The sequence below is a fragment of the Hemibagrus wyckioides genome, linkage group LG06 (assembly GCF_019097595.1).
Source record: "Hemibagrus wyckioides isolate EC202008001 linkage group LG06, SWU_Hwy_1.0, whole genome shotgun sequence".
Classification (NCBI taxonomy): Eukaryota; Metazoa; Chordata; class Actinopteri; order Siluriformes; family Bagridae; genus Hemibagrus; species Hemibagrus wyckioides.
The window spans coordinates 34,245,980-34,270,786 of NC_080715.1; the positions used below are offsets into that span (position 1 = coordinate 34,245,980).

The 24,807-nt window shown below is 42.0% G+C and overlaps 1 protein-coding gene across 5 annotated transcripts in view; it reads right to left on the minus strand.

Moving 5' to 3' along the window:
- The window catches only part of armc2 (armadillo repeat containing 2), a 32,757-nt gene extending 9,719 nt beyond the window's left edge, over positions 1–23,038 (minus strand). For 2 of the 5 annotated variants that reach the window (XM_058392099.1, XM_058392096.1), the window contains exons 1-16: positions 14,633–14,751; positions 12,570–12,871; positions 12,406–12,478; positions 12,165–12,333; positions 10,274–10,421; positions 7,959–8,014; positions 7,557–7,658; positions 4,980–5,170; positions 4,802–4,904; positions 4,460–4,695; positions 3,761–3,906; positions 3,457–3,556; positions 2,741–3,011; positions 476–598; positions 282–395; positions 57–189 (exon numbers count right to left, since the gene is read on the minus strand). In XM_058392099.1, the coding sequence (XP_058248082.1) occupies positions 57–189; positions 282–395; positions 476–598; positions 2,741–3,011; positions 3,457–3,556; positions 3,761–3,906; positions 4,460–4,695; positions 4,802–4,904; positions 4,980–5,170; positions 7,557–7,658; positions 7,959–8,014; positions 10,274–10,421; positions 12,165–12,333; positions 12,406–12,478; positions 12,570–12,781 (2,177 nt within the window). In that variant the 5' untranslated portion in view covers positions 12,782–12,871; positions 14,633–14,751. Of the gene's footprint in view, positions 1–56; positions 190–281; positions 396–475; positions 599–2,740; positions 3,012–3,456; positions 3,557–3,760; positions 3,907–4,459; positions 4,696–4,801; positions 4,905–4,979; positions 5,171–7,556; positions 7,659–7,958; positions 8,015–10,273; positions 10,422–12,164; positions 12,334–12,405; positions 12,479–12,569; positions 12,872–14,620; positions 14,752–22,966 lie in introns of those variants that run through there. The other 3 variants (XM_058392098.1, XM_058392100.1, XM_058392097.1) reach the window with 3 other exon arrangements.
- Positions 23,039–24,807: the final 1,769 nt, after the last annotated feature.

Sequence of the window (24,807 nt, forward strand, 5' to 3'; positions counted from 1 at the left end):
AAAGTGGAACTGCAGGGAATCACAAAAATAATCCAGCTGAGAGACAAGCGTGTTACTTGTGTACGGCTCCTTCCTGGTTTATCACGCTTCTGCCGGTGGGATCTACGGAGAGGTTCGTGAGGACTCCACAAGCCGAGAAACACACATCAGGGTTCTTAGAGTCGAGCAGAGCCACAACAAACCTGTGTACTAACACACACACGTATGTATTTTCATCACGTGACCACTCAGTTTGAAATCCTGTTCCAGAAAATGGCTATCACACATACACACACACACACCTTTGTTTCTGATGATAAACCGCTGCACTTCTTCAATCTGAGAGAGATTCCCGAACACACGTGTAGCCTCTAACATTGCGTCCATGTTGGAGCTTAATAGCAGCCTGAGCAACACTACACACACACACACACACACAGAGTGAGAGAGTATGATAATGTAACACACTTTAAACATGTAGATTTTCTGTCCTTACATTCAGAGACATGTTTGTGCTGGACTCGGATGACGGAGCTCTCTGATTGGTAGAAGGACAGGTTGTTGATGGTAGTTGAAGCATTTACAACTAACTCGGCGCTCTCCTCCACGGACCTGACCTCTGAAACAGACAAAAGTCAGACATGAGGTAACATGGGGTCAGTCTCGATCGTTCCATACCAGAACCTCAGAACCTGCATTTTATTTTCATCGACACCCCTCCAAATCATTGAGTTCAGGTGTTGTTTTTCAGGGGTTGGACTCGGCCCCTTAGTTCCAGTGAAAGGAACTCTTAATGCTTCAGCTTCATACCAAGACATTTTGGACAATTTCATGCTCTTTGTGGGAACAGTTTGGGGATGACCCCTTCCTGTTCCAACATGACTGCACACCAGTGCACAAAGCAAGGTCCATAAAGACATGGATGAGTGAGTTTGGTGTGGAGGAACTTGACTGACCCGAGTCCTGACCTCAACCCCACAGAACAACTTTGGGATGAATTAGAGCGGAGACTGTGAGCCAGGCCTTCTTGTCCAACATCAGTGTCTGACCTCAAAAATGGAATGGTCAAAAATTCCCATAAACACACTCCTAAACCTTGTGGAAAGCCTTCCCAGAAGAGTTGAAGCTGTTATAGCTGCAAAGGGAGGGGCAACTCCATATAACATTCATGTGCATGTAAAGGCAGACGTCCCAAAACTTTTGGCAATATAGTGTATTTACTGCGGTTATTAATTAGAAGCTGAATTTCACGTTCGGTCCTGCGTAGAAGGTTGGGAGCTCTCACGGAAGGATGAAGAGGCGGTTAACATTTCCTGCTCTAAAAGCAAGGAGGACAATTGTCTGATCAGCACTTTTAAGTTTTCTCTTGCAACGCACGTGCTTACGCAAATATTTTGCTGCTGATACACACACAGACAAACATGCACGCACGCATACACGCACTGATTTCCAGCAGAAGTTCCCAGCATACAGTGCTGCAGATAACAAGAACTGTACTGGTGTGATTTCCCAGAGTCTGTTTTGATCAACATGCCCGACTATTCTTCACACATTTCCGAGACACAGAAAAAAAAACGTCCTGTGGCTTTTAGGTGCAAACCGAAAGCCACTTTCAGTCCTGCTTGGGAGTTTTTGCACAGAGGTGAAGGGGTTGTTATCACTTCCTGTTAAGAAAAAAAAAAAGAAAAAGTTTATCAGCAGAATTTATTTTTCTCTTCTCTCTAATGATTTAACGTCTCGGTTATAAACTGGACAGAATGCTTAGTATTCAGTGTGTGTGGGAAACATTCCAAGAAACAACAACAAAAAAAGCAACAGCTGATGCAAGCAACAGTTTTATCAATTGTAACACACACACACACACACACTGAATAGAAAGATCAAGAATAAATCCTCATCACAAAATCTAGAGCCTTCCATAGAGACGGAGATACGGCATTCTCACACATCTGGCCTCATGTCTGGTAACTTTAAAACAACTTCCTGTTTTTTTCTTATTCACGATGATACAAAAAAAAAACTAAAAGCAGATGGAAAAAGAAACCGAGACAAACAGATTAGCGAGAGATTCTCGGCAGCCTCCTGAATGGCTCGCACGCTTGCAGGGTGACACCAGAAATTGACAATGCAAACCAAACCGCAATCTATATTTGAACAGGATGCTGTAGCGATGTCGCGCGCCTGTATCTCATATTTGTCGCGTTCAATATCAGGGCGTGAGTCAGTAGCACAAAATATCGAAATATATGGCCAAAAGTTTTGGGAGGTCTGCCTTTACATGCACATGAATGTATTATGGAGTTGTCCCACCCTTTGCAGCTATAAGACTTTCCACAAGGTTTAGGAGTGTGTTTATGGGAATTTTGACCATTCCTTTTGTGAGGTCAGGCACTGATGTTGGACAAGAAGGCCTGGCTCGCAGTCTCCGCTCTAATTCATCCCAAAGGTGTTCTATGGGGTTGAGGTCAGGACAAGGTCAAGTTCCTCCATACCAAACTCACTCATCCATGTCTTTATGGACCTTGCTTTGTGCACTGGTGTAGTCATGTTGGAACAGGAAGGGGTCATCCCCAAACTGTTCCCACAAAGAGCATGAAATTGTCCAAAATGTCTTGGTATGAAGCTGAAGCATTAAGAGTTCCTTTCACTGGAACTAAAGCGGATGTGGAGGGGTGTCCCAAAACTTTTGGCAATATAGTGTATGTAGAGAGCAAAAGAGAGAGAGTGTGTGTGTGTGTGTTTGTGTGTGATTCTTGCTTACCCATCACTTTCAGTAGTAGCTGCACACACAGTGTGTTAGACGCCAGAGCCGAGCCTATGACGGGGTGAATGGACAGATTAGCGAGCACTCGGATCAGCTTGATCAGAACGTCCTCGTCCTCGTCCGGTTTGTCCCTGGGGACTCGCAGGTAGTTCTGGAAAAGCTCTAAGAGAACATCTATGGATCTTTCCTCCTCGCAGATTCTCTGTCTGGCCTGGTCGCTCCTTGCTGCTAGGTTTCCTAACGTGAAGAGGAGACGCACCACCAGAGCCTGGAGAAACAAGAGATTTGTGTGTGTGTGTGTGTGTCTGTGGACTGACTGGTAGCAGCTTTACTGCATTTGAGACTAATTCAGGCCTACAAATAATCAAAAATCTTTATCTTTAAGTGTGTATTCAGAGTCTGGTGTGGAACCTCTAAACCCTTGAAGGAGCCAGAGTTCGCTATGTTCTCTGCAATAAGGAAGTCAAAAAGGACAGTATGTTCCTACAGAAGGGCTGAGGGGGTGTGTTTATTTCTTCACAGATCACTTTTTTAACAAAACAGATTTCATTACACTCAGAGGAGAGAGAGAGCGAGAGAGAGAGAGAGAGAGAGAGAGAGAGAGAGAGAGAGAGAAAAGAAAAAAGTTCCAGGGATAGAAACACGTGCATCTTCATTTCACACTGCTCTATTCAGTGTGTGTGTGTGTATACATATGTTTTGGCTGTATTCACCTGTTTCCTGCTGTGTTTGCACAACAGAGCTAAAAATAGCCTGTAGCAGCTCGAGGTCTCGGCTAGCGCACAGCAGCACTCGGCATAAGAGGACAGTTTGCTGGAGACACAAAAACACAATGACACAAAAAAACAAACAAACAAAAAAAAAACGGTGAAGTTCTCATGAGGAAAAAGTCGAGGAAGTGGAATGAGAGACACTGTGGGCTTAATAGTCATTCTGTTCTGTAACTGACCATGGTGTCTTTACAGAATTTGGTGCTAATCATGTGAAAATCTGCGCAGCGACTGGACGGTGTCTCACCTAAATATCCTTGCTACGTTAAGGCAGACGTCTTGGTCATCTCGGTGACGATCGATGACTGCGCACAGCGTGGAGAAGACACTGCTGGATAAAAATGCAGCACGGGACTCGGACAAGTCGGCCACATTCCTCAGCGCCGCCGTCACCTGCGAGGGTCAGAGAGGTTCGAGTGGATTAGCGTTAAAGTGCTCATCACAAATCTTCAAAAGTCAGAAACTCAGGTTCAGAAATGAAGACAAACATGGTTATTAGCTTCGTTGTGAATACAAACACATCTCTCACTACAGTCGTGTAAAACATCCAACCAGAACAAGTTCAGTATGGATCTATATATATATATATATATATATATATAAAAACAAGCCAAGGAAACGAGCATAAAACAAACAATCCACCCTGTCTTACGGACCCTGAGTAACCCCACCCTTCCATTCTGTCCAGTTTAGAGCAGGAGATTCTGAGAAATGTCTAGGCGGGGTTCACTGACAGCCTGTTCCTGCTCTGCCAGAACTTCTGAGGGAAACGTGGACAATCCAAGCATGTGGGTTTTAAGTAGAAGTCTGGGTTTTGCTAGAAGATTCTGGATGGAGCTAATAATAATTATAATAATAATAATAATAATAATGATAATGATATGAGGTTTATCAGAGGAACATAATTCTGCCATTTGTCTCTAGGCACGTTTTTGGAGCGACCCACCTGCACCAGAATATGTCCTGAGATGTTGTGCTGATCCGGTGTAGGTGAAGCTTTAGGGTCAGTTATCTGGATCAGATGCTGAGAGAGCTGGAGCGAGACTGGGATGAAGTCTTTAGCTAGGAGCAGCCTGGTGAGGGCGCTGTTTCCTGAGAGGAGCTTCAGGGAGCCTGTGCAGTACAGAACAATCTCTCCGCTGCTGCTAAAATCCTCACGCTGGATCACTGAGAGGAGGGAATCTGATACACACACACACACACACACACACACACACACACAGACTGACTGTGAAAGACAGTTAATGACTGATTAGAGTGAATGAGTTATACAGGACCACAGTCGTACCTATAACGCCGTTGTCCTGGAACAGGGAGTCGTTTTTGGAATTCCGGCTTATTTTAAAGACGAGCTTGCAAATGTTTAGCAAGTTGTTTCCGCTGACGTCGAGCTGAAATCACACACCGCTTGGATTAGATCCAAGGTCCTAGTGAAGAAAACGTTCCTCTCTTGTTAAAACACTCACCTCCAGTATGAGTTTGGCGAGAGTCAGGTTCAGACGATCCGATCCCAAATCGATCAGTCGGAACAGCGCACGGAGAACGGAGGACCTGTTCTTAAACCGCTTTCCCAGCATGCCGTTCTCTGACAGGACGTTATGGAGACCGGTGCAGGCGTCACACAGGCGCTCCATGGTCTCCTTTGACACAGTTCCTCCTGAGATATAGAGAATTTAGATATGAGGAACATTTTAGAAGAGGAATTTAGAAGATATGAGGAACATTTTCTTATGGACTTTTCTCATCTGTTGAAACTTCACTGACATTTACACTACATTGCCAAAAGTTTTGGGATGTCTGCCTTTACATGCACGTGAATGTAATATGCAATTGTCCCGCCCATAACTGTAACAGCTTCAACTCTTCTGGGAAGGCTTTCCACAAGGTTTAGGAGTGTGTTTATGAGGTGCATATGTGAGAAGCACATTTGTGAGGTCAGGCACTGATGTTGGATGAGAAGGTCTGGCTTACAGTCTCCACTCTAATTCATCCCAAAGGTGTTCTATGGGGTTGAGGTTAGGACTCAGGTCAGTCAAGTTCCTCCACACCAAACTCACTCATCCATGTCTCTATGGACCTTGCTTTGTGTACTGGTGTGCAGTCATGTTGGAACAGGAAGGGGTCATCCCCAAACTGTTCCCACAAAGCATGAAATTGTCCAAAATGTCTTGGTATGAATCTGAAGCAAGTTCCTTTCACTTGAACTAAGGGGCCGAGCACAGCACCTGAATTCAATGATGTACAGGGGTGTCCCAAAACTTTTGGCAATAGTGTATCTAACACCATGGACACTCACTCGAGCCCTCAGTCAGCTGTAGCTTTCATATACAGCACAAATATCCATTTAGTTAAATGTAATGCAGTCCTGATGAGGAAGCATGTTTCTTCTTTGACATCTTTCTTCTTCTTCTTCTTCTTCTTCATATTATTATTATTATTATAAGCCGAAACTGTGTGTAACCCGTTTTAGCATAAATTTATAAAAAAGCATGCACACTTTGCAAGTTTAGTACAGTGGAAAGTAGAAGTGACGAAGTTTCTGAAAGCTATTTTGGGGTAAAGGAAAAAAAATTTAAATAATCTAAAAATTGTTCTTCGTCCTTATCCTGTCTGGTGATGCCGTGAAGAGCCAATCGAGTGAGATAAATATTTGATATTTATCTTTGAAATAAATTTCCATTTAATTAATTTTTTTTTAAAGGGAAAAAAAGCAGTGCGATATTTACATTCATATTTACATTCTATTAGATTTCTCATTCTTGCACTTGCCTTTTGAAAGATCGAGGCTTTGCCAAACTAAATACAGATCTTTTATTTTTTTTAAAATTCCCTAGGATTCAAATTTCATGTTTTTCTTTCTCCCAGCCCGCTCCTGAACCTACTCCCAAAAACCAGCTCATTCAACACACCCAGGCAGTTTGCTTTATTAGAAGTTTCCTTAAAAAAGCAAGTCTAACTTTATTATTATTATTATTATTATTATTATTATTATTTTTATTATTATTACAATTACTATTATTATTACATTTTTATACTGTTTTATTATTATTATGATTATTATTATTATTATTACTTTTATTATTGTTTTTTAATAGAGATTAATATTGGAAATTTGAAAGATTCTTCCAAATATAAAAATATGCAGAAACATATGTATGTATATTTATGTACCTAAAGCAATCGCATAATTAAAAATAATCCAAAATGTTCAGAATTTTTTCTTTCCGATCACATGACCTGATGCAGAGTGTGAAGGCTACTGACACGTGCTTCCTCTGAGACACGTGAACCCAGAAACCAACCGACCAACCAATTAACCACCCACCCACACAGAAAAGGGGCAACTATTTATCTTCTGCATACATGAGCCCACAGAGATGCACTGAATTGGCAGGTGAGAGGGAGAGAGAGAGAGAGAGAGAAAGGGGGAGAAGGAGAGAGAAAGAGAGAGAGACAGAGAGAGAGAGAGAGAGAGAGACAGGGATAGAGAGGGGGGGCAGAGGGAGAGAGAGAGAGAGAGAGAGAGAGAGAGAGAGAGATTGGGGTGGCAGGAGAGAGAGAGACAGGGATAGGGATGGAGAGGGGGGGTGGCAGGAGAGAGAGACAGGGATAGAGAGGGGGGGCAAAGGGAAAGAGAGGGAGAGATAGAGAGAGAGAGATGGGGGTGGCAGGAGAGAGAGAAAGAGAGAGAGAGAGAGAGACAGGGATGGAGAGAGAGAAAGAGATTGGGGAACAGAGGGGGAAAGAGAAAAAGAGAGTGAGAGAGAGGGGAGGGGTGGATAGAGGGACAGAGGGTAAGAGAGAGTGATAGAGAGAGAGATAGTGAGAGAGAGAGGGACGGAGGGGAGAGAAAGAGAAATAGAGGGAGATAGTGGAGGGGGTGAGAGAGAGAGAGAGTGAGGGGGGGGGTGAGAGAGAGAGAGAGAGAGATGGGGGGTGGCAGGAGAGAGAGACAGGGATAGAAAGAGGGAGGGGGGCAGAGGGAAAGGGAGAGAGAGAGAGAGAGTATACACATTAAATCCTACAGTGCAGTGTATCATCACCTAGAGCAACCGACTCAAACATCTCCAGCACAGGAAGCACCTCGGAGGTCCAGAAGACGGTCTCGTCACTTCCTGTCGAGTCTCTGCGGCCACGCTCAGCATCTGACGAGGAAAACACGGACCACAAAACATTGACGCTTTCCTCCTTCTCGTTTCACATCAGAGCTTCTCACAGTTTCACCTTTTTTTTTTTTACATTTGTATAGAAATACAGGATGTTCATCACAGCATGAAAAGGTCAGCAGTGTGTGTGTGTCTGTGTGTGTGTGTGGGAACATTTGCATGCAGGAAGCTGCCTCTGCAAAGTAGGAAATATTCTGCAAGCCCCTGCGCTTTGGATCGGCGCAATGAAAGGTGTATCTGCAGTCAGATCTTCTACAGGCCGCGAGTGGCTCAACAAACCTCTTTTTGTTCCTTTTCCTGGAGATAAGTCAGCACTGCTGGGCCGTGGAGTTCTGCTAACACACACAGAGAGAAAGGAGGCGAGACTGAAGAAGTGTGTCAATGAAACACATCTAATCTGCACATGAATAATCCCGAAAAACCGCGAGATCAGTGTTTTAATCGAATCTCTCAGGTGTTTAAACGCTCGCCGCAAGGTGTCCCTGTTGCAATGTTCTGGTACCGTAATGTCGCAGGCACCGAACGTAGCAGGCAGGTCTGTTCGCATTCGCCGTGGCCCGAGCGCTGGGCTCCCTGCAGCGCTCGCGCCGCTCATCTCTGCAACATCTGCAACTTTGCATAATGTGAATGCATGCAAACTGGTCAGAGTGAAAATGTGCAGGCAGCAGACAGGAAACCACACCATCGTCTGCTCGCGTCCGAGTCGTTCATGCAGCGTCATCGTATCGCTTATCTTAGAAACAGCGCAATCTCTCAGTATGGCTGACGAGTGAACTGGGGAATAAACACGTTTAAAATACAAGTGATGTTAAATTCAAATGACCAGAAGGAACAGAATGACATTCTAGTGATATTTTAGGGGTAAATTTGGGACATTGATTTTTATTTCCCTCATTCCTCTTAACGACTTGATAATGTCTCTCTGTTGATGGACTCCTTCAGTCTGAGACGTGATCTCATCGCGTGAGAGTCTTGAGCCAAACTATGCTGGTGGGCACCAGAGCAGCCTGTTAGCCCTGATAATCTAATACTGCTCCATTATCAACTGTATCAGAGAGAGAGAGAGAGAGAGAGAGAGAGAGAGAGATAGGGAGAGAAGGAGAGAGTGGGTGAGAGGGATAGATAGGGATGGGCAAGGGGGTGAGAGAGAGAAAATGGGTGAGAGAGAGAGAGAGAGAGAGAGAGTGGGTGAGAGAGGAAGAGAGCAAGAAGGAGAGAGAGAGAGGGAGAGAGGGAGAGAGATAGGGATGGAGAGAGAGACAGGGACAGAGGGAGAGAGACAGGGATGAAGAGAGAGAGAGAGAGAGAGATAGGGATGGAAAGGGTTAGAGAAAGAAAGAGTGAGGAAAGAAACAGAAAGAGAGAGAGAAACAGGGATGGAGGCATGTTCATACTGAAAATTCCAAAAAGAAGAAGAAGAAGAAAAAGAAGAAGAAGTGCACTTTAAGTACTCGGATGATTCATTTGTACAAGTGTGGAACGTTGGACACTTCATGCACACGATGCTTGCAGATTTGCTTACGTAGCGGAAAAGGGGCGAGGCTACCAGGTGCTGACGCTGGATGAGGAAAAAATTTCAAGATGGCCGACGACACTCCGGTAGATGAGACGTCTTTCACGTTAGCCATTTATTTTTCAACATTTTACAAATTCACCACATTTTGCTAAAGCTAGGTCATGCGGCGACTGGAAAATAGTCTGCTTCCTGCAAGTTAGTGTTCCGTTTGAGATGACGAGACCTGCTAACATTCATATGCCAGAGTTTATGTAGTGCACAGTGTAAGTGTGTAGTGTGCAGTAGGTCGTTTGGGACGTTGCTGTAGCCTGAATGTTTTATTTGTGTGTTAGCGTGGAACACACATCACCAGATGTAGGGTTTCTTCCCTGGTGTTCCTCAGCCAAACTTCTTCACTTCCTGCTTGTTCTTGGGGACTCAGTTTTACTGTTCTATCACGCTTCATGTTGTATTCCTTGACTTGCAGTGATATTGAGAGACAACAGCAGAGGAAACTTTCAGTTCCTTGAGATGAATGGATGAGGGAATAATCAACAGGTGTATATGGAGCAGGAATTCTAAGCTGAAGAGGATTGTTTTCTGGATTTTATGCTACTGATTAGCCACAAAATGTTGGCAGAGATAACATTTCACTTCTCTTTAGCTCATATGGCTTGCTTTGTGTATTTTGGGTTTTCTGGTACTTTCCACAATGGGGAAAAAAAACACACGACAGTTTATATGTATATATCCACTTTGGACTTTTCCCTTTGTATATTCAGGAATTCCCAGCAATCATTTGCTCATCTACTTGCTGCAATAAAGCAATTCATTGAGCCTGAATTTATTACCGCAATCCTGAAATCTATTTTAAAAGCCAGACTGAATTCCTGCTGACTTTGCTGTCTAATAGAGGGATCAACAGACTATAAAATATTTTATCGCTCTTCTGCATGAGGGTGAGCCACTAACTGTTTTTAAAAGCTCTCAAGGTTGCTGTTAGGAGCGAGACAGCTGAGAGATAACAAGACAAACATGAGGAGGAGACGGAAACTTAATAAAGATATGATGATGATGATGATGATGGTGAAATGTGTACCTGTGTTCGTTTGGTCTGTGTTTGTTTGGTATGTGTTTGGAGGATTGCTCCATCTTTTCTTGTTTGGAACTGGAATGTAGGTGGAAAGGCTCATGCTGGGGTGGATTCGTGCTCGAGATTGCTTCATCAACACCTTCGGTTCGAGGATCTACAGAAATAAAATCACATGCAAACATACAAATTGTTAGGAACTGACTTGTCAACCTGAGGTGGATTAGTTACCTAAAACCTGCAGTGTTTAACTCACAAAAAATATTACAATTTTTAATTGATGAATATAAAAAAAACATCACGAGACCTGAGTGTCCAGGAGATACACTATATTGCCAAAAGTTTTGGGACACCCCTTCAGTTCATTGAACTCAGGGGTTGTTTTTCAGGGGTTGGGCTCGGTCCTAAGAAACTCTTAATGCTTCAGCTTCATACCAAGACATTTTGGACAATTTCATGCTCTTTGTGGGAACAGTTTGGGGATGACCCCTTCCTGTTCACACCAGTGCACAAAGCAAGGTGCATAAAGACATGGATGAGCGAGTTTGGTGTGGAGGAACTTGAGTCTTGACCTCAACCTGACAGAACACCTTTGGGATGAATTAGAGCATAGACTGCGAGCCAGGTCTTCTCGTCCAACATCAGTGTCTGACCTCACAAATGTGCTTCTAGAGGAATGGTCGAAAATTCCCATAAACACACTCCTAAACCTTGTGAAAAGCCTTCTCAGAAGAGTTGAAGCTGTTATAGCTGCAAAGAGCGGGACAACTTCATATTAAAGTTCACGTGCATGTGAAGGCGGACGTCCCAAAACCTTTGCCAATATAGTGTTATTTAGTTCCTGTTATCACTTATGCGCATTAAAAGCAACATTTTCAGCTTGTCGTGCTGCAGAGAAATCACAAAGAGTAACACACACTGTTGTTTGTGTTTGCTGGCACTTTCTATAAAATTCCACAAACACACACAGACAAAAAAAAAAATCCTGGTTTAATGGACGCTGTAATAACGAAAGCAGACAAGCCACACACACTATGCACAAAAAGAGACAGGAGAGCAAAGAAACGAGAAAAGAGAAAAGAATCATGAAGGTAATATTGGTTGTCTGTTCTGCGAAGAGAACTGGAACTAATAGTGAAAGGGAAGGCGAGTGCGGGCAGGATGTTTATTCGATTATCTAGCTGATTCCTTTGTTTTTATCTGTGTGAACGAGTCGATGCAATAAAACTTTGAATTAACGCTCTACAGTCTTTATACTTACCAGTGAAAGAGCAAAATCAACACTGTGCAGGTTCTAAACATCCTCACCGTGAAGCCTGCGTGTTAGCGTTCCGTTCAGCGTATTTAAATTTGTGTATAAGCTTTATTAAGCTTATAAAAGAGTCGATTCTTTCAGTGAGTGAGTGACACACTTAAACAGTTGTCTTTTAAACAGGGCTGACGAGGACGGGATCAAGGTTACGCTAAAAAGGCGCGTCATTCTTTCATTACGGTGGAGTGACACATGAATAGCGAGAAATGAAAGGAACACAGACGTATTGAACCGTCGATCTATTCTCTTCTTCAGCAGGACTCTCCTCGCTTCATTCGTTCCATTCCTCGTCACTCAAAACATCTAGCTTACTCTGGATCCTGCTCTATTTCTAATGCTTACTCTTTTTTAAAAAACATAGAAATAAATTCGGCTCTTTTTAAATCTCTTTTGTCTGTACAAGGTAAAGCAGTGAAATCCTCGCTGAAAAATTTGAATTAGCATCAAAGAAAGAGTTATTGTGTCATAGAACAGAGGAGCCAATCAGGTCACGATATGCAAATGCAAGTATTCCATACTGCATTTATTTAGTAGAGTTCTTAATTTACATATTTATAGAAACGAGATCTAGTCTGAATTTACACGTACCATTTGCATCATGTTGCATCACAGAGGGTATGATCATAAGCGATCTTGCTCTGACGAGCCTTGTCCGAGCTCCTCCTCCAGCTCCTCCTCTTTTGTCCTTTTGCTCAGCTGGAGGTTTGGGCACACCTTTGCTGCAGTCTTCGTCCGGTGAAACTGGGAACCTAGATTTCTGATGTATAACACATTGTTAGCACATCATTGCTTCCCTGAATCAGACAAATTCTGAAAAATTACGCCTTACGTGTTCCAGAGGCGAGAGTCGGGTCCCTGAATTCGGCCTGGAATCGGGCGCATCGAAATTCCGAGCATGAAGGCTGTAGGATTATATTTTTAAAAAATCAGGGCAAATGTTCCATTGTCACATTGAGAAACTGGAATACTTTTTTTTAATAACAAAGTAAAAACCTGAATGAAGATGGCGGCCTTCCATCACGTGTGCGAGCAGATCCTCCAAAAAGCTGGCGATGCTCCTCTCTCGGCGTGAACGGCCGGCGTGTCTGAAGAGTCCTGAGAGAACGCCGGGCTTCGGTCACTATCTCTGCACTCGTCTGTCTTCTGATGCCATAACCACGGTAGAAGGGTCCCTGCTTTTCCTGCTTACGCTCCACCGAGGCCATGTGAGGACTGTTCAGGCTCAAGGTGCAGCCAAGAGCAGAAGAACAAAGCGTCTCTGCATACCAGGGAAAATAAATTTAGACCAGCGGAACCTGAGAATGAAATCAGACAAACTTGCGTTAGTTTGGAAGAACTGTTAGTTTTATGGCATTTTAATGGTATTACAGGATAGAAACCTGGTTTTCGGAGACTCCAATGGATTGCAAAATAGTTTCATGTTCCATTAAGGTAACGTATTGTTATTAATTTTTAGAAGTAGTCAGGTTCTCAAACTGGTGCAAGATAATAGCGAGACCAGTTCAGTAGTATGATCAGATTGCAAAAAATGGATATTCTTATCAGAATATCTAATGAATACTTTTGAAATAAGGTGCAAAAGCAAGTTTGGCAAGGCAAAAGCCTCTGAACCCTCTATGCTTTTATTATAATTTCAGTCTATTTAGATTAAAGCTGGTCTCAATCTCTTGGGTATTTCAGGGCAGGATGAAGCACCAACCCCTAAAGAAACTGGAAGAAAGCGCATTTGTGAGGTCAGGTACTGATGTTGGACGAGAAGGCTTGGCTAGCAGTCTCCGCTCTAATTCATCCCAAAGGTGTTCTATGGGGTTTAGGTAAGGACTCTGTGCAGGTCAGTCAAGTTCCTCCACACCAAACTACCTTATCAATGTCTTTATGGACCTTGCTTTGTGTACTGGTGTGCAGTCATGTTGGAACAGGAAGGGGTCATCCCCAAACGGTTCCCACAAAGAGCATGAAATTGTCCAAAATGTCTTGGTATGAAGCTGAAGCATTAAGAGTTCCTTCCACTGGAACTAAGGGGCCGAACCCAACCCCTGAAAAACAACACCTGAATTCAATAATTTGGAGGGGTGTCCCAAAACTTTCAGCAATATAGTGTATATGGCTAAAAGTTTGTTTACATCTGACCATCACATCTATATCATTCTAACTAGATGTTGTGGGATTCATTCAGCTACAAGAGCCTTAGTGAGATCAGACTCTGATGTCGGGATGTTAAGGAGACTCCAGTTCATCTCAAAGATGTTCAGTGGGGTCACGGCTCTGTGCAGGACACTCCAGATATTCTAACCTTCATGGAGCTGCTTTGCACTGCTGGAGCAGGGTCTGCAGCTCCACTAAAGGGAAATTCTAAAGCTACAGCCTAAAACATCATTCTGTACTATTGTGTAGTCTTGTGGCTACGGTTTCCGTCCACAAAGTGGCTTTTTTTTCTCTAGAAATAGATGTGTTTTGTAGACTTTAAAACAGCATCAAAACAATGGACACTACAGAACACTTCAGGTTGTTGGATAGTAGTGTACTAACCAAATTCTCTACTATGAATCATTAAAATGAACCATATTCATACCAAAATGTGTCGCATAAACATTAAGATTAGCATTATTATATCACTTTTGACCAATAATGATCGCCCGTAAAACATAACTCGCTTTAAAATGTCATGATTTTTAAAGTGAATTAAATATCTGTTTGCGCGTGAGCAGGCTGCGCGCGTGCACGCTGCGTTACTATGGCAACGCGTGTAGCTGTTGCAGGAATTCAAGCTCGACAACAAAAACAGAGAAGGAGTATGTTCAAAAAAGAAGAAGATAAAGAAGGAAATTTGTGAAAACCTAAAATAAAATGCTACTACGAGTTAGCAAAAACACGCTTCTTCAGACCTAAAAAAAAACAAAACAAAACCCAAAACAAATAAAAACAAAACATTCCTGTTATTCCACACCGCTGTTTTCACAGGAAATTATTTCAGCGGCACCGAAACGGATGCTTTCTTTCTGTCTAATAATATTAAAAGTGCTAAAAAACATATAAACGTTTACCCTTTTTTTTACCTTGTTATTATTATTATTTTTTTTACAATAAGCGGTTGATGTTCTTCGTATCGTTGTCTTTACTCTGTCTTCCGAAACTACCTAGCAACTTAATGCACGCGCCAGGAGCACGAGTGATGACGTAGCGCCGCGCGCGCACGCAGAGGTCGGAAGTCTAATGGTTCCGTCGTGTTAGCTAACAAGAGGCAGAATGACAATATTTATGTATATTTATATGTATTTTGAATTTCCACCTTGTCTAAACTGAAAGCTTAAACCCAAATACATGATACAGTTGTGAAATCCTCACGAAATTGACTATGTGAAGGAAAAAATGTTCTAAACAAGCATAATGTAGTCTTTTCTCTGTGACCGAAGGCCAGTTTTAATAACCTGGTTGGTCATTTAATTGGTTTAGGACTTTGATTTCATCCTCAGTGTTAGGATTAAAACTCTGATGACACCAACAATGAGCCAGGTTGCTCTGAATAGCCTTTAAAAACATTTAGCACAGCTTAAGAACTCATAATCGCTCAAATATTACGTTTTGAATCCGGTTCCTCGCAAGGTTTCTCCCTCATGACATCTCAGGGAGTTTTCCTCATCACCTTTGCCTCAGGTTTCCTCCTTACAGATCCAGATCTAAATCCATAACCCGTTTTCTACAAAGAGTTAATTCAATTTATTCAAGGTTTCAGTAAATAATAATAATAATAATAATAATAATAAAAATCAGTAATATTTTAAAAACTGATTCAATTCTAAAATCAATAACAATAACAATTTATCTTTCACATTTCCAATTCCGTATCCATTTTTCTCTGAAATGTGGTATAAAATTGCAGATTAAATTAAAACATTATTAAAAGGAAAGAAAAATTTTAAAATGTAGTCACAGGATAAAAAAATCTAAATCTATAAAAACAGTAGACTAAAAAAGAAAAAAAAAACTTTATGGGCTTCTTCTTAAGGCGCATTAAAAACTATTAAAAAATTTAATTTGACTGTGGTTTTGTGATTTTTTTTATTATTATTATTTTTCCTTTTTCTCCACTTATCATATTTCAAAACTGTCCCAATTAATAATCTAATCTTTTGAAGCTTTATGTACATGATTTGAACATCCCTGTTATGTCACAGTGGTATATACCTGTGTGTCATTTATTAATTCTGACAACTTTATAACCTTATGATTTTTTTCCCTTCTTCAGGATGAGTCCTGTTCGATGCTGACCACACCCACTTACACCATGCAGTTTGATAGTGAGGTTTAAACACTCTGTCAAATCAAATCCTGCTCACAAAAATAAACATGTGTGCTGTCTATCACGTGACTTTGTTAACGAGAAATAAGATGAAACACAGAGGGAACTGTTTAGGGTGATCCAGGAACTGAGAATGGTCAGTTCTGCAAAGAGAGTGTAGCTAATTTAGACTATGTGCCTCCAGGAATCCAGTCATGTTTGTTTTGGTGTTTACACAAACAAATAGAATGAAGATAAACTGGATTCAGGGATCTGCTACGCATGAGATCTGATGAATTTGAATTTCTCTTGATGTCATTGGCTGTTTCTGGGTGCTGTATTTGTACATGCTGCTAGTTTTCAAGGAGGTTCATGCTACACGCTACTACTACACTTTCAAGCACGCTACAAAATATTGGCACCTCTGCAATCTACACTATATTGCCAAGAGTCTCGGGACGTCTGTCTTTACATGCACATGAATGTAATATGGAGTTGGCCCACCCTTTGCAGCTATAACAGCTTCCACAAGGTTTAGGAGTGTGTTTATGGGAATTTTTGACCATTCCTTTTGTGAGGTCAGGCACTGATGTTGGAGAGAAGGTCTGGCTCGCAGTCTCCACTCTAATTCATCCCAAAGGTGTTCTATTGGGTTGAGGTCAGGACTCTGTGCAGGCCAGTCAAGTTCCTCTACAACAAACTCACTCATCCATGTCTTTATGGACCTTGCTTTGTGCACTGGTGTGCAGTCATGTTGAAACAGGAAGGGGTCATCCCCAAAATGTCTTGGTATGCTGAAGCATTAAGAGTTCCTTTTACTGGAACTAAGGAGCCAAGCCCAACCCCTGAAAAACAACACCTGAATTCAGTGACGTGGAGGGGTGTCCCAAAACTTTTGGCAATATAGTGTAGTACAAACAGCTTTCTGTGGAAAGGCATTGTGGGAAATATGTAGTTCAATGAAGTTACATTTAAGACACATTCATGGTCAAGTCACTATCTAGAGCTATTGTCTATAATATTTCATATCAGTGTGGTCATAAGGTGTGTGTTAAACTGAACCCAGTTGATTTACTGATGAATATTTAATGAACAGCATCTCTTTTGCATGCATGTCTCTGATTCATTGTGGTTTGACCTCTAACCAAAAGTCACAACACAGGAATAAGCCATTTCAGTGTTGCCCATAGTATCTTCCCTTTACATTTACTCAACACATTTATACTACATATATATTTATACATATACTAGGTTGTCATCCTTTTCACCTTCAACAACAACAACAACAAAAACAGGGACGTCTTAAACCAGGTTTGCAAAGTGTAGCTGTACTGAAGTCCTGAAGATTCTCTCACAAATCTTTGTCTTTTAAAAGAAGGTGGGAGAAGCGGAGGTGTTAATGTACACAACAGATTTTCTTAAACAAATTCACATAGGGATCTCATAAAGTCCTCTCTGTCTCTTTTTCCACCTTCTCGCTTGACAACCCTGGAGCTACTTTAATAGCCTAGATTTGTTTAGTAGACCGTACAACAAACCTGTGTTTTTTTTTATTATTATTATTATTATTATTATTATTATTATTATTATATAATTTAATTCCTTTTTCTCCTCTCATCTCTTCTCCTTCCTCTGAAAGATCTAAGACGTTCATACGAGCGATCTTACGTCTGTCCGCTTGGTTTTAAATAGCTCTGCAAGCTTCATTCTCATGGATACAGGTTGTTTGATTGGTGGAGAGAAACCAGAGGGCTTGACCAATCAGGAGTCATTGCCATGGTGCTGATTAGCCAATAGCTGCTCAGAGCTATTTCATTGTCACTGGGGAGGGGGAGCATAGTGTGCCAGGCTAGCCACGATGGTGATCTGATATATATATATATATATATATATATATATATATATATATATATATATATATATATATAGGCTGTTAGGGTGAATGAATAAGTCATAGTGATAACACACACAGACACACACACTTTGACGTCACCAAGGTAAATTGGTTTGCTTTGCAAGGACCGTGGTCCTTCTTGGCGGTGTGTCTCCTAGGTAACCAGTTCCTCATACTGCTGTCTCTGGACACACACTCCCTCACTGCAGAGTTGACACAAACACCAGACAGACCTGCTCAGGAACGTAGTAAGAGTAGGGAGTGTTAGGGCTGTGTTAAATAATGTCCCATTTGTTGTTCATTCTTTCAGCGTCTCGCATTCTTCCCAAGACGAATTCAAGCCCTTCACTTTAATCTGCATCATGAGGGAAAACAAACCACGGCATCGATCGTGCCCACATTCTGACCCGCAGAAGTAGGAGGATTTTAAGATTTGTTTGGATGATAATGAGGTTAAAAATAAACGCTGCACTGAAATAAGCTTCCTTATTCTTGACGTGTTTGGAGAGAAAAAGCGAAACAAGCAGCTGACAGTTACAGCTCTTATCTTCGTCATTTGATAATGTCGCAATGACAACAGACTGATTGACTCATTCGTACAGTGCTGGCCAGAAGAAAAAAAAAAGAAGACAGCTTTGTGCACACAATCTGTGGAGGAAAAAAGTCTTTTACATTGGTTTGTGGCCTTCCTTTTTAAATCTTACAGTATAAGATCACATACATGACCTGATGGGTAAAAAGAGACAGTTAAACAGTTTGGTATTTAAAAAAAAAAGATTTAATATATGTTTGATGGATCAACATTATTTTACTGTTATACTGAAAGAGATTCATGGTTCTGTTTTCACATTTTGCTGTTTCGTATGCCAGCACATGCAGTCAAAGCTGAAATTGAACTTGTAGCTTTTAAAGAAAATCAGCCTTTAAAAATTTTCTTGGAATTTTAAACATCTTTTTAGGTCCATATTTATACCCGAACCAACCACAGACTTTGTTTTTGAACCGTGCTCCATTGTGTAAACATGCGGTCTTTTCTTGTTTACTCAACACAAGCTAATAACTTTTAGACAGGATTCTGTCAGCGTATGTCAATTGACCACATCACACGCTATCGACTGGTCTTTAGGGGCTTTCATTTGCGTAAGCCCAGCATTCACTTGGGACTCTTTGGGCACAGTGACACTCTTCTGTTTTAACCAACTGGTTTATTAAGCAGTCATGATGGTCACGGGTCAGCTAAAGTGCTTTAAATGACTCATGAGGTAAATTTCTACAAATAGTTCATTGGTTGCTGAACTTGCTGACATAATTGTATGTGAGGACTACATGTACATAGTGCTTTCAGTTCATGATGGTAATTTAGCGTGTGCATTTTTATGTGTTTAGATATTTGAGTATTTCAGAAACGTCTAGGTATCACCTGAGGTCAGGAAGTCTATTCAGATAACCTCTCTTTCTTACAGTCCACGAAAGAGCAAAAAATATGAGGGTGGATTGTGCAAGTGTTTTATGCCACACTGTGACACTGTTTGAAAAAAGGTGATGTACACTGTATTGCCAAAAGTATTGGGACACCCCTCCAATCATTCAATTCAGGTATTGTTTTTCAGGAGTTGGGCTCAGACCCTTAGTTCCAGTGAAAGGAACTCTTAATGCTTCAGCTTCATACCAAGACATTTTAGATAATTTCATGCTCTTTGTGGGAACAGTTTGGGGATGACCCCTTCCTGTTCCAACATGACTGCACACCAGTACACAAATCAAGGTCCATAAAGACATGGATGAGCGAGTTTGGTGTGGAGGAACTTGACTGGCCTGCACAGAGTCCTGACCTCAACCCCATAGAACACCTTTGGGATGAATTAGAGTGAAGACTGCAAGCCAGGCCTTCTCATCCAACATCAGTGCCTGATCTCACAAATGCACTTCTTCTAGAGGAATGGTCAAAAATTCCCATAAACACACTCCTAAACCTTGTGGAAAGCCTTCCCAGAAGAGTTGAAGCTGCAAAGGGCAGGACAACTCCATATTACATTCATGTGCATGTAAAGGCAGATGTCCCAAAACTTTTGGCAACTGGTGTATTATATACAAGCTAGTGAAAACACTCTATACCGCTGTGGTAAGCAGAAAAGCATTTCAAAAAACACACAAGCCTTGAGGCAGATGTGCTACACAACAGGTTTCCCTCCTGGAATGAGTTCAGGTTATATAAAATAACATTTTTCCAATCCTTAATTGTCTAGTTTGTAGACTATAAAAAGTCTAAATCCTAAATCAGGCAAATAAGAAACTGCATGTCTCACACAGGCGCAGACATACACAGCTGCACAGCTGTATTTATATTTCTTTTCTTTTTTTTTGCTCATGAAAAACAGTCCAAATATCTTTCTCAGGTCCCAAAAAAGTGTTTGAGTTCACACTTTTATAAATACCCCCTCCTTTGTGGTTCTTCACTCCTCCAGAAAAGTGAGAAGGTGTCACCAGCGATGTAAAGTGTCATTGTGTTTGAACTCTGTCTGACTTTTTTCTGTTTAATCTAGAAAGCGCATTGCAGACATACGTCGCAATAGACTGGCTTTGGAGACAACCTTACACATAAATGCACAGATTTTACATCCTGTGTCTGTGCTTTTTTTTTAAAGATTTGATTATTTAATTAAAGACTGTTAGCAGCATCATGTTAATGTTCATCTTCCCATCTAGGGCAAGGCAAGACAGGCCAAAAGAAAAGAAAGGAGTGGTGTAAAGAGAGATAACATCCTAGAGATGGCTATGGCTCACTTAGGGTTGATGATGCAGCACAAACCACAACATGACGTACGAAGAAGAATCATGTGAAGAATCTTGAGCAGCTAGGTTTGGACTTCATACCTGGTGGTCACTGGTGATCTCTTCAGACTCTGCACTACTCCAATGACTCTATGGTCACAACTTACAATAATGCATCACACCATGGAAATACACTATATTGGCAAAAGTTTTGGAACACCCCTCCAAATAATTGAATTCAGGGGTTGGACTCGGCCCCTCGGTTCCAGTGAAAGGAACTCTTAATGCTTCAGCTTCATACCAAGACATTTTGGACAATTTCATGCTCTTTGTGGGAACAGTTTGGGGATGACCCCTTCCTGTTCCAACATGACTGCACACCAGTGCACAAAGCAAGGTCCATAAAGACATGGATGAGTGAGTTTGGTGTGGAGGAACTTGACTGGCCTGCACAGAGTCCTGACCTCAACCCCATAGAACACCTTTGGGATGAATTAGAGTGGAAACTGTGAGCCAGGCCTTCTCATCCAACATCAGTGCCTGCCATAATTCCCATAAATACACTCCTAAATGTTGTGGAAAGCCTTCCCAGAAATGTTGAGAAGGGCGGGACAACTTCATATTACATTCATGTGCATGTAAAGGCAGGCATCCCAAAACTTTTGGCAATATAGTGTATGACTTTTCACGCTCATATGTTGGCTGATCTCTTTAGTACCTTCAATTTATAGATATTGGCACTTTTGTAATAGAGTTGATTGACACCTCACTCCTGGTGGTGGGGTATCTGGGTCAAGATATGAGTTGGTTTGTACAAGGTTGTATAGTGCTTTGCTTAATGTAATTCAAATCATGCTTGCTTGGTCACTCTTTGGGCTTACTTCTAAAGAACCCCTTTACAGAAACCCTTTTCTGATTCATGACTGTGTGGTGCTTTTAGTAAACCCTGTCTGCACTACTTTTTCTAAGAACCATAATCACTCCATCACCCCAGTATCTGGCGTATATCATTACTCAGCTCCAGCCAGGCCACAATGTGCATTTCTGGTATCTGTTGATGATGAGTGATAATGGCAGCAGCAGAAGCAGCTGTGATCACCCTAAGATTGCTGGGACTGTGGGCATTCCAGTCCAGGGTGGCGGGTCATCTGTCTGGGACTGAAGCCCAAATGCCACAGACTGAAATATGTTCATGTCTGATAAAAAAAAAGCCCAAGCTTTAACTCACTGGTGGTGCTAACTTACAGTAGCCCATGTCAGAGAGATAACCACAGATCCTGCTTCACAGATGGGAGTTTGGAGCATTAGCTGACCCAAGAGAGATAAGTGTTTTGGTAGCTGGCCAAACCAAACTGGACTGAGCACTATAGAGCAGTTAGTTTTATAAAGTTTTCCAATATTTGCTTTATATTTGCTTTGCTGGTCATGATTTGGTGTGGATCAGTAGCCTATCCCAGGGACACTGGGAGCGAGGCTAGCCAGTCCACCAGCTCTCATGTTTGTACGGTTGGAGGAAACTGTAGAACATGGAAGAAAACAATGTAGGCAAATGGATCGAGCCAGGAATCCTGAAGCCGTGAAGAAGTCATACTAACATGTTTACATATGAGGACATCACTTGTCTTTATCACATCCTAATTACGACCCCAAGCTAACCAGCAAGACTTTGGTTTCCAGTGCTGCTTTCAGTGGTCACCAAAACACCCTGGCAGCTACGCTGTCTTGATCTATTGCCCCAGATAGGGACAGTCTAACCCAGGGGTGTCCAATCTTATCCACTAAGGGCCAGTGTGGGTGCAAATTTTCATTCCAGCCGAGCAGAAGCTACACCTGAGTCTACTGAAAGCCAAGATTAATTGATTAAACAGGTGGAATCAGGTGTGGCTCCTGCTTGATTGGAATGAAAACCTGCACCCACACCGGACCTTTGCGGATAAGATTGGATAAGATTGGACACCCCGGTCTAGCCCCTTGAACTGAACACTAACTGAGGGCACATAAGCCACACAGTCTTTTAAAACAGTCTAGCAAACACTTCAGGAGATGTGGAGATGCATGTTCTGACAATAAACTTGCCTTGCATACATTGCTGGCCAGATCATTCTGAGGTGACCGTATCGCTGAATCTGGTTAGTCACCCAATTTTAGCTATCAGTCTATAATTAATGCTTGAGTCTCCGTACCTCTAGAGCTTCTAGTTCCTGCTGTGTCTGGTACTTGCCCTGTGGTGTTATGTGAATCCATCTGATCCTCAGACCAGCTGTTTACCTACCAAGGTAATTAGGCACAGGCCCCATTGTCTGAGCAGAGGTTAGTTTACTAGGTGGTGGACATGATCACACGTCTGCAGACAAGCTGGATTCCCAACCAGCTGTGACATGCCAGTATCGTGACTTAGTGGTGTACCACATCACCACTGGCGGTCTGCTGCTATCTAGGCCTTACCATGCACTTTCTTCAGAGTGTGTATCTGTGTAATCCTGTTCTTCATGACATGTCACGGATCCAACAGCAAGTGTCCCAATAGGATCTGAGGGAAAAAGAGCCAGAGGTCAGTATTTTCAGTACACATTATTAGTATAGTAGTATCTGTAGTGGTCACATTTCAAAATCAACTGTCAAGTTCCACTTTCATAGCAAGCATGAAAGAAGAAGTCCTTCTGGAGAGTGTGTGTGTGTGTGTTGTGGTTACAGAAGACCAAAATAAAAACCTTTGGTCATCTAATGTATACCATTACCATGTTTGGTGATATAAGGAAAAGCTTCTGTGGTAAAATATGGAGGTGCTGGTGGTTCAGAGGTTCTTGTGAAGATTGATTGATGTACCAGGATACTTCAGATAAGAGCCTGGTATCTTCTGCTTCCAACAAGATGAGGTTATTTTTTGAAATCAACACAAAAATCAATATTTTGCAATGACCATTGTGTTTGGTCACACAAGATTTCAGTGTATTGCCAAAAGTTTTGGGACACCCCTCCAAACCATTTAATTCAGGTGTTGTTTTTCAGGAGTTAGTTCCAGCGAAAGGAACTCTTAATGCTTCAGCATACCAAGACATTCTGGACAATTTCATGCTCTTTGTGGGAACAGTTTGGGGATGACCCCTTCCTGTTCCAACATGACTGCACACCAGTGCACAAAGCAAGGTCCATAAAGACATGGATGAATGAGTTTGGTGTGGAGGAACTTGACTGGCCTGCACAGAGTCCTGACCTCAACCCCATAGAACACCTTTGGGATGAATTAGAGTGGAGACTGTGAGCCAGGCCTCCTCGTCCAACATCAGTGCCTGACCTCACAAATGCCATAATTCCCATAAATACACTCCTAAACGTTGTGGGGGGGGGGACCATATTACAACTCCATATTGCATTCATGTGCATGTAAAGGCAGACGTCCCAAAACTTTCCACAATATAGTGTACATTACAAATGGTTTAGCACAGCCTTGACCTCTGATTTATAGCTGGACTGATGCAACTGGCTAAACCTAACCCTGGACTCATGTGTGATCATGTGTGCTAGGTAACTTTAGAGGTAAAGCGTCTATGAAAATGGTCCACAGGTGCTATGCAAATTGGTCAGGTGCTACAGATTGGTCACTCACAGCATACTAGCTGCTTTTCAGATTTGTTATGCAATACGTTCTAGATGCTGGTCCAAATGTTAAACATTCAGAGAAGCTTTTAGCTTCTTCACCTCGTCCATCACTTTCTCATAGGGGTTTGCCTTTTGTGCTGCACATATGTTCTCCGCAATAAAGCTTAATGGTGTTTCCAGTAACAGATCTCAGGGAGCAGTCCCTCACCCAGCTGAGTGAAAGATCATATTCTACTGCCTAATGGACATTAGAGCTATAGTGAACCTGAGATTGCACATCTCTCCCTCTCTCCCTCTCTCTCTCTCTCTCTCTTTCTCTTGTTCACACAAAGCCTTCTTTCAGTAATGACATCACCACACTGCAGCCTAGTTCTCAAATCTCCCATATTACTGATCCTGGGCTCCAACCAATCAGATCAAAGCACTGGCCTCACTCGAACAGTCACACACATGCAAGGATGTGTGCGTACACAAACACACACGCGCGCACACACACACACACACACACACATTTAATGCTATCAAGTGCTTGCAAATCAAAGCCAGTGTATATATACAGTTCATCACAGCTATCAGCTTTTGGCTGATTCAAAATTTTCTCAGGGATTCACATTCTCCAGCTGTATAGTTTGTTATTCTGGTTAATATGGTGCACTGGTTTGCATGTCCTCAGTAAATATTGGAGC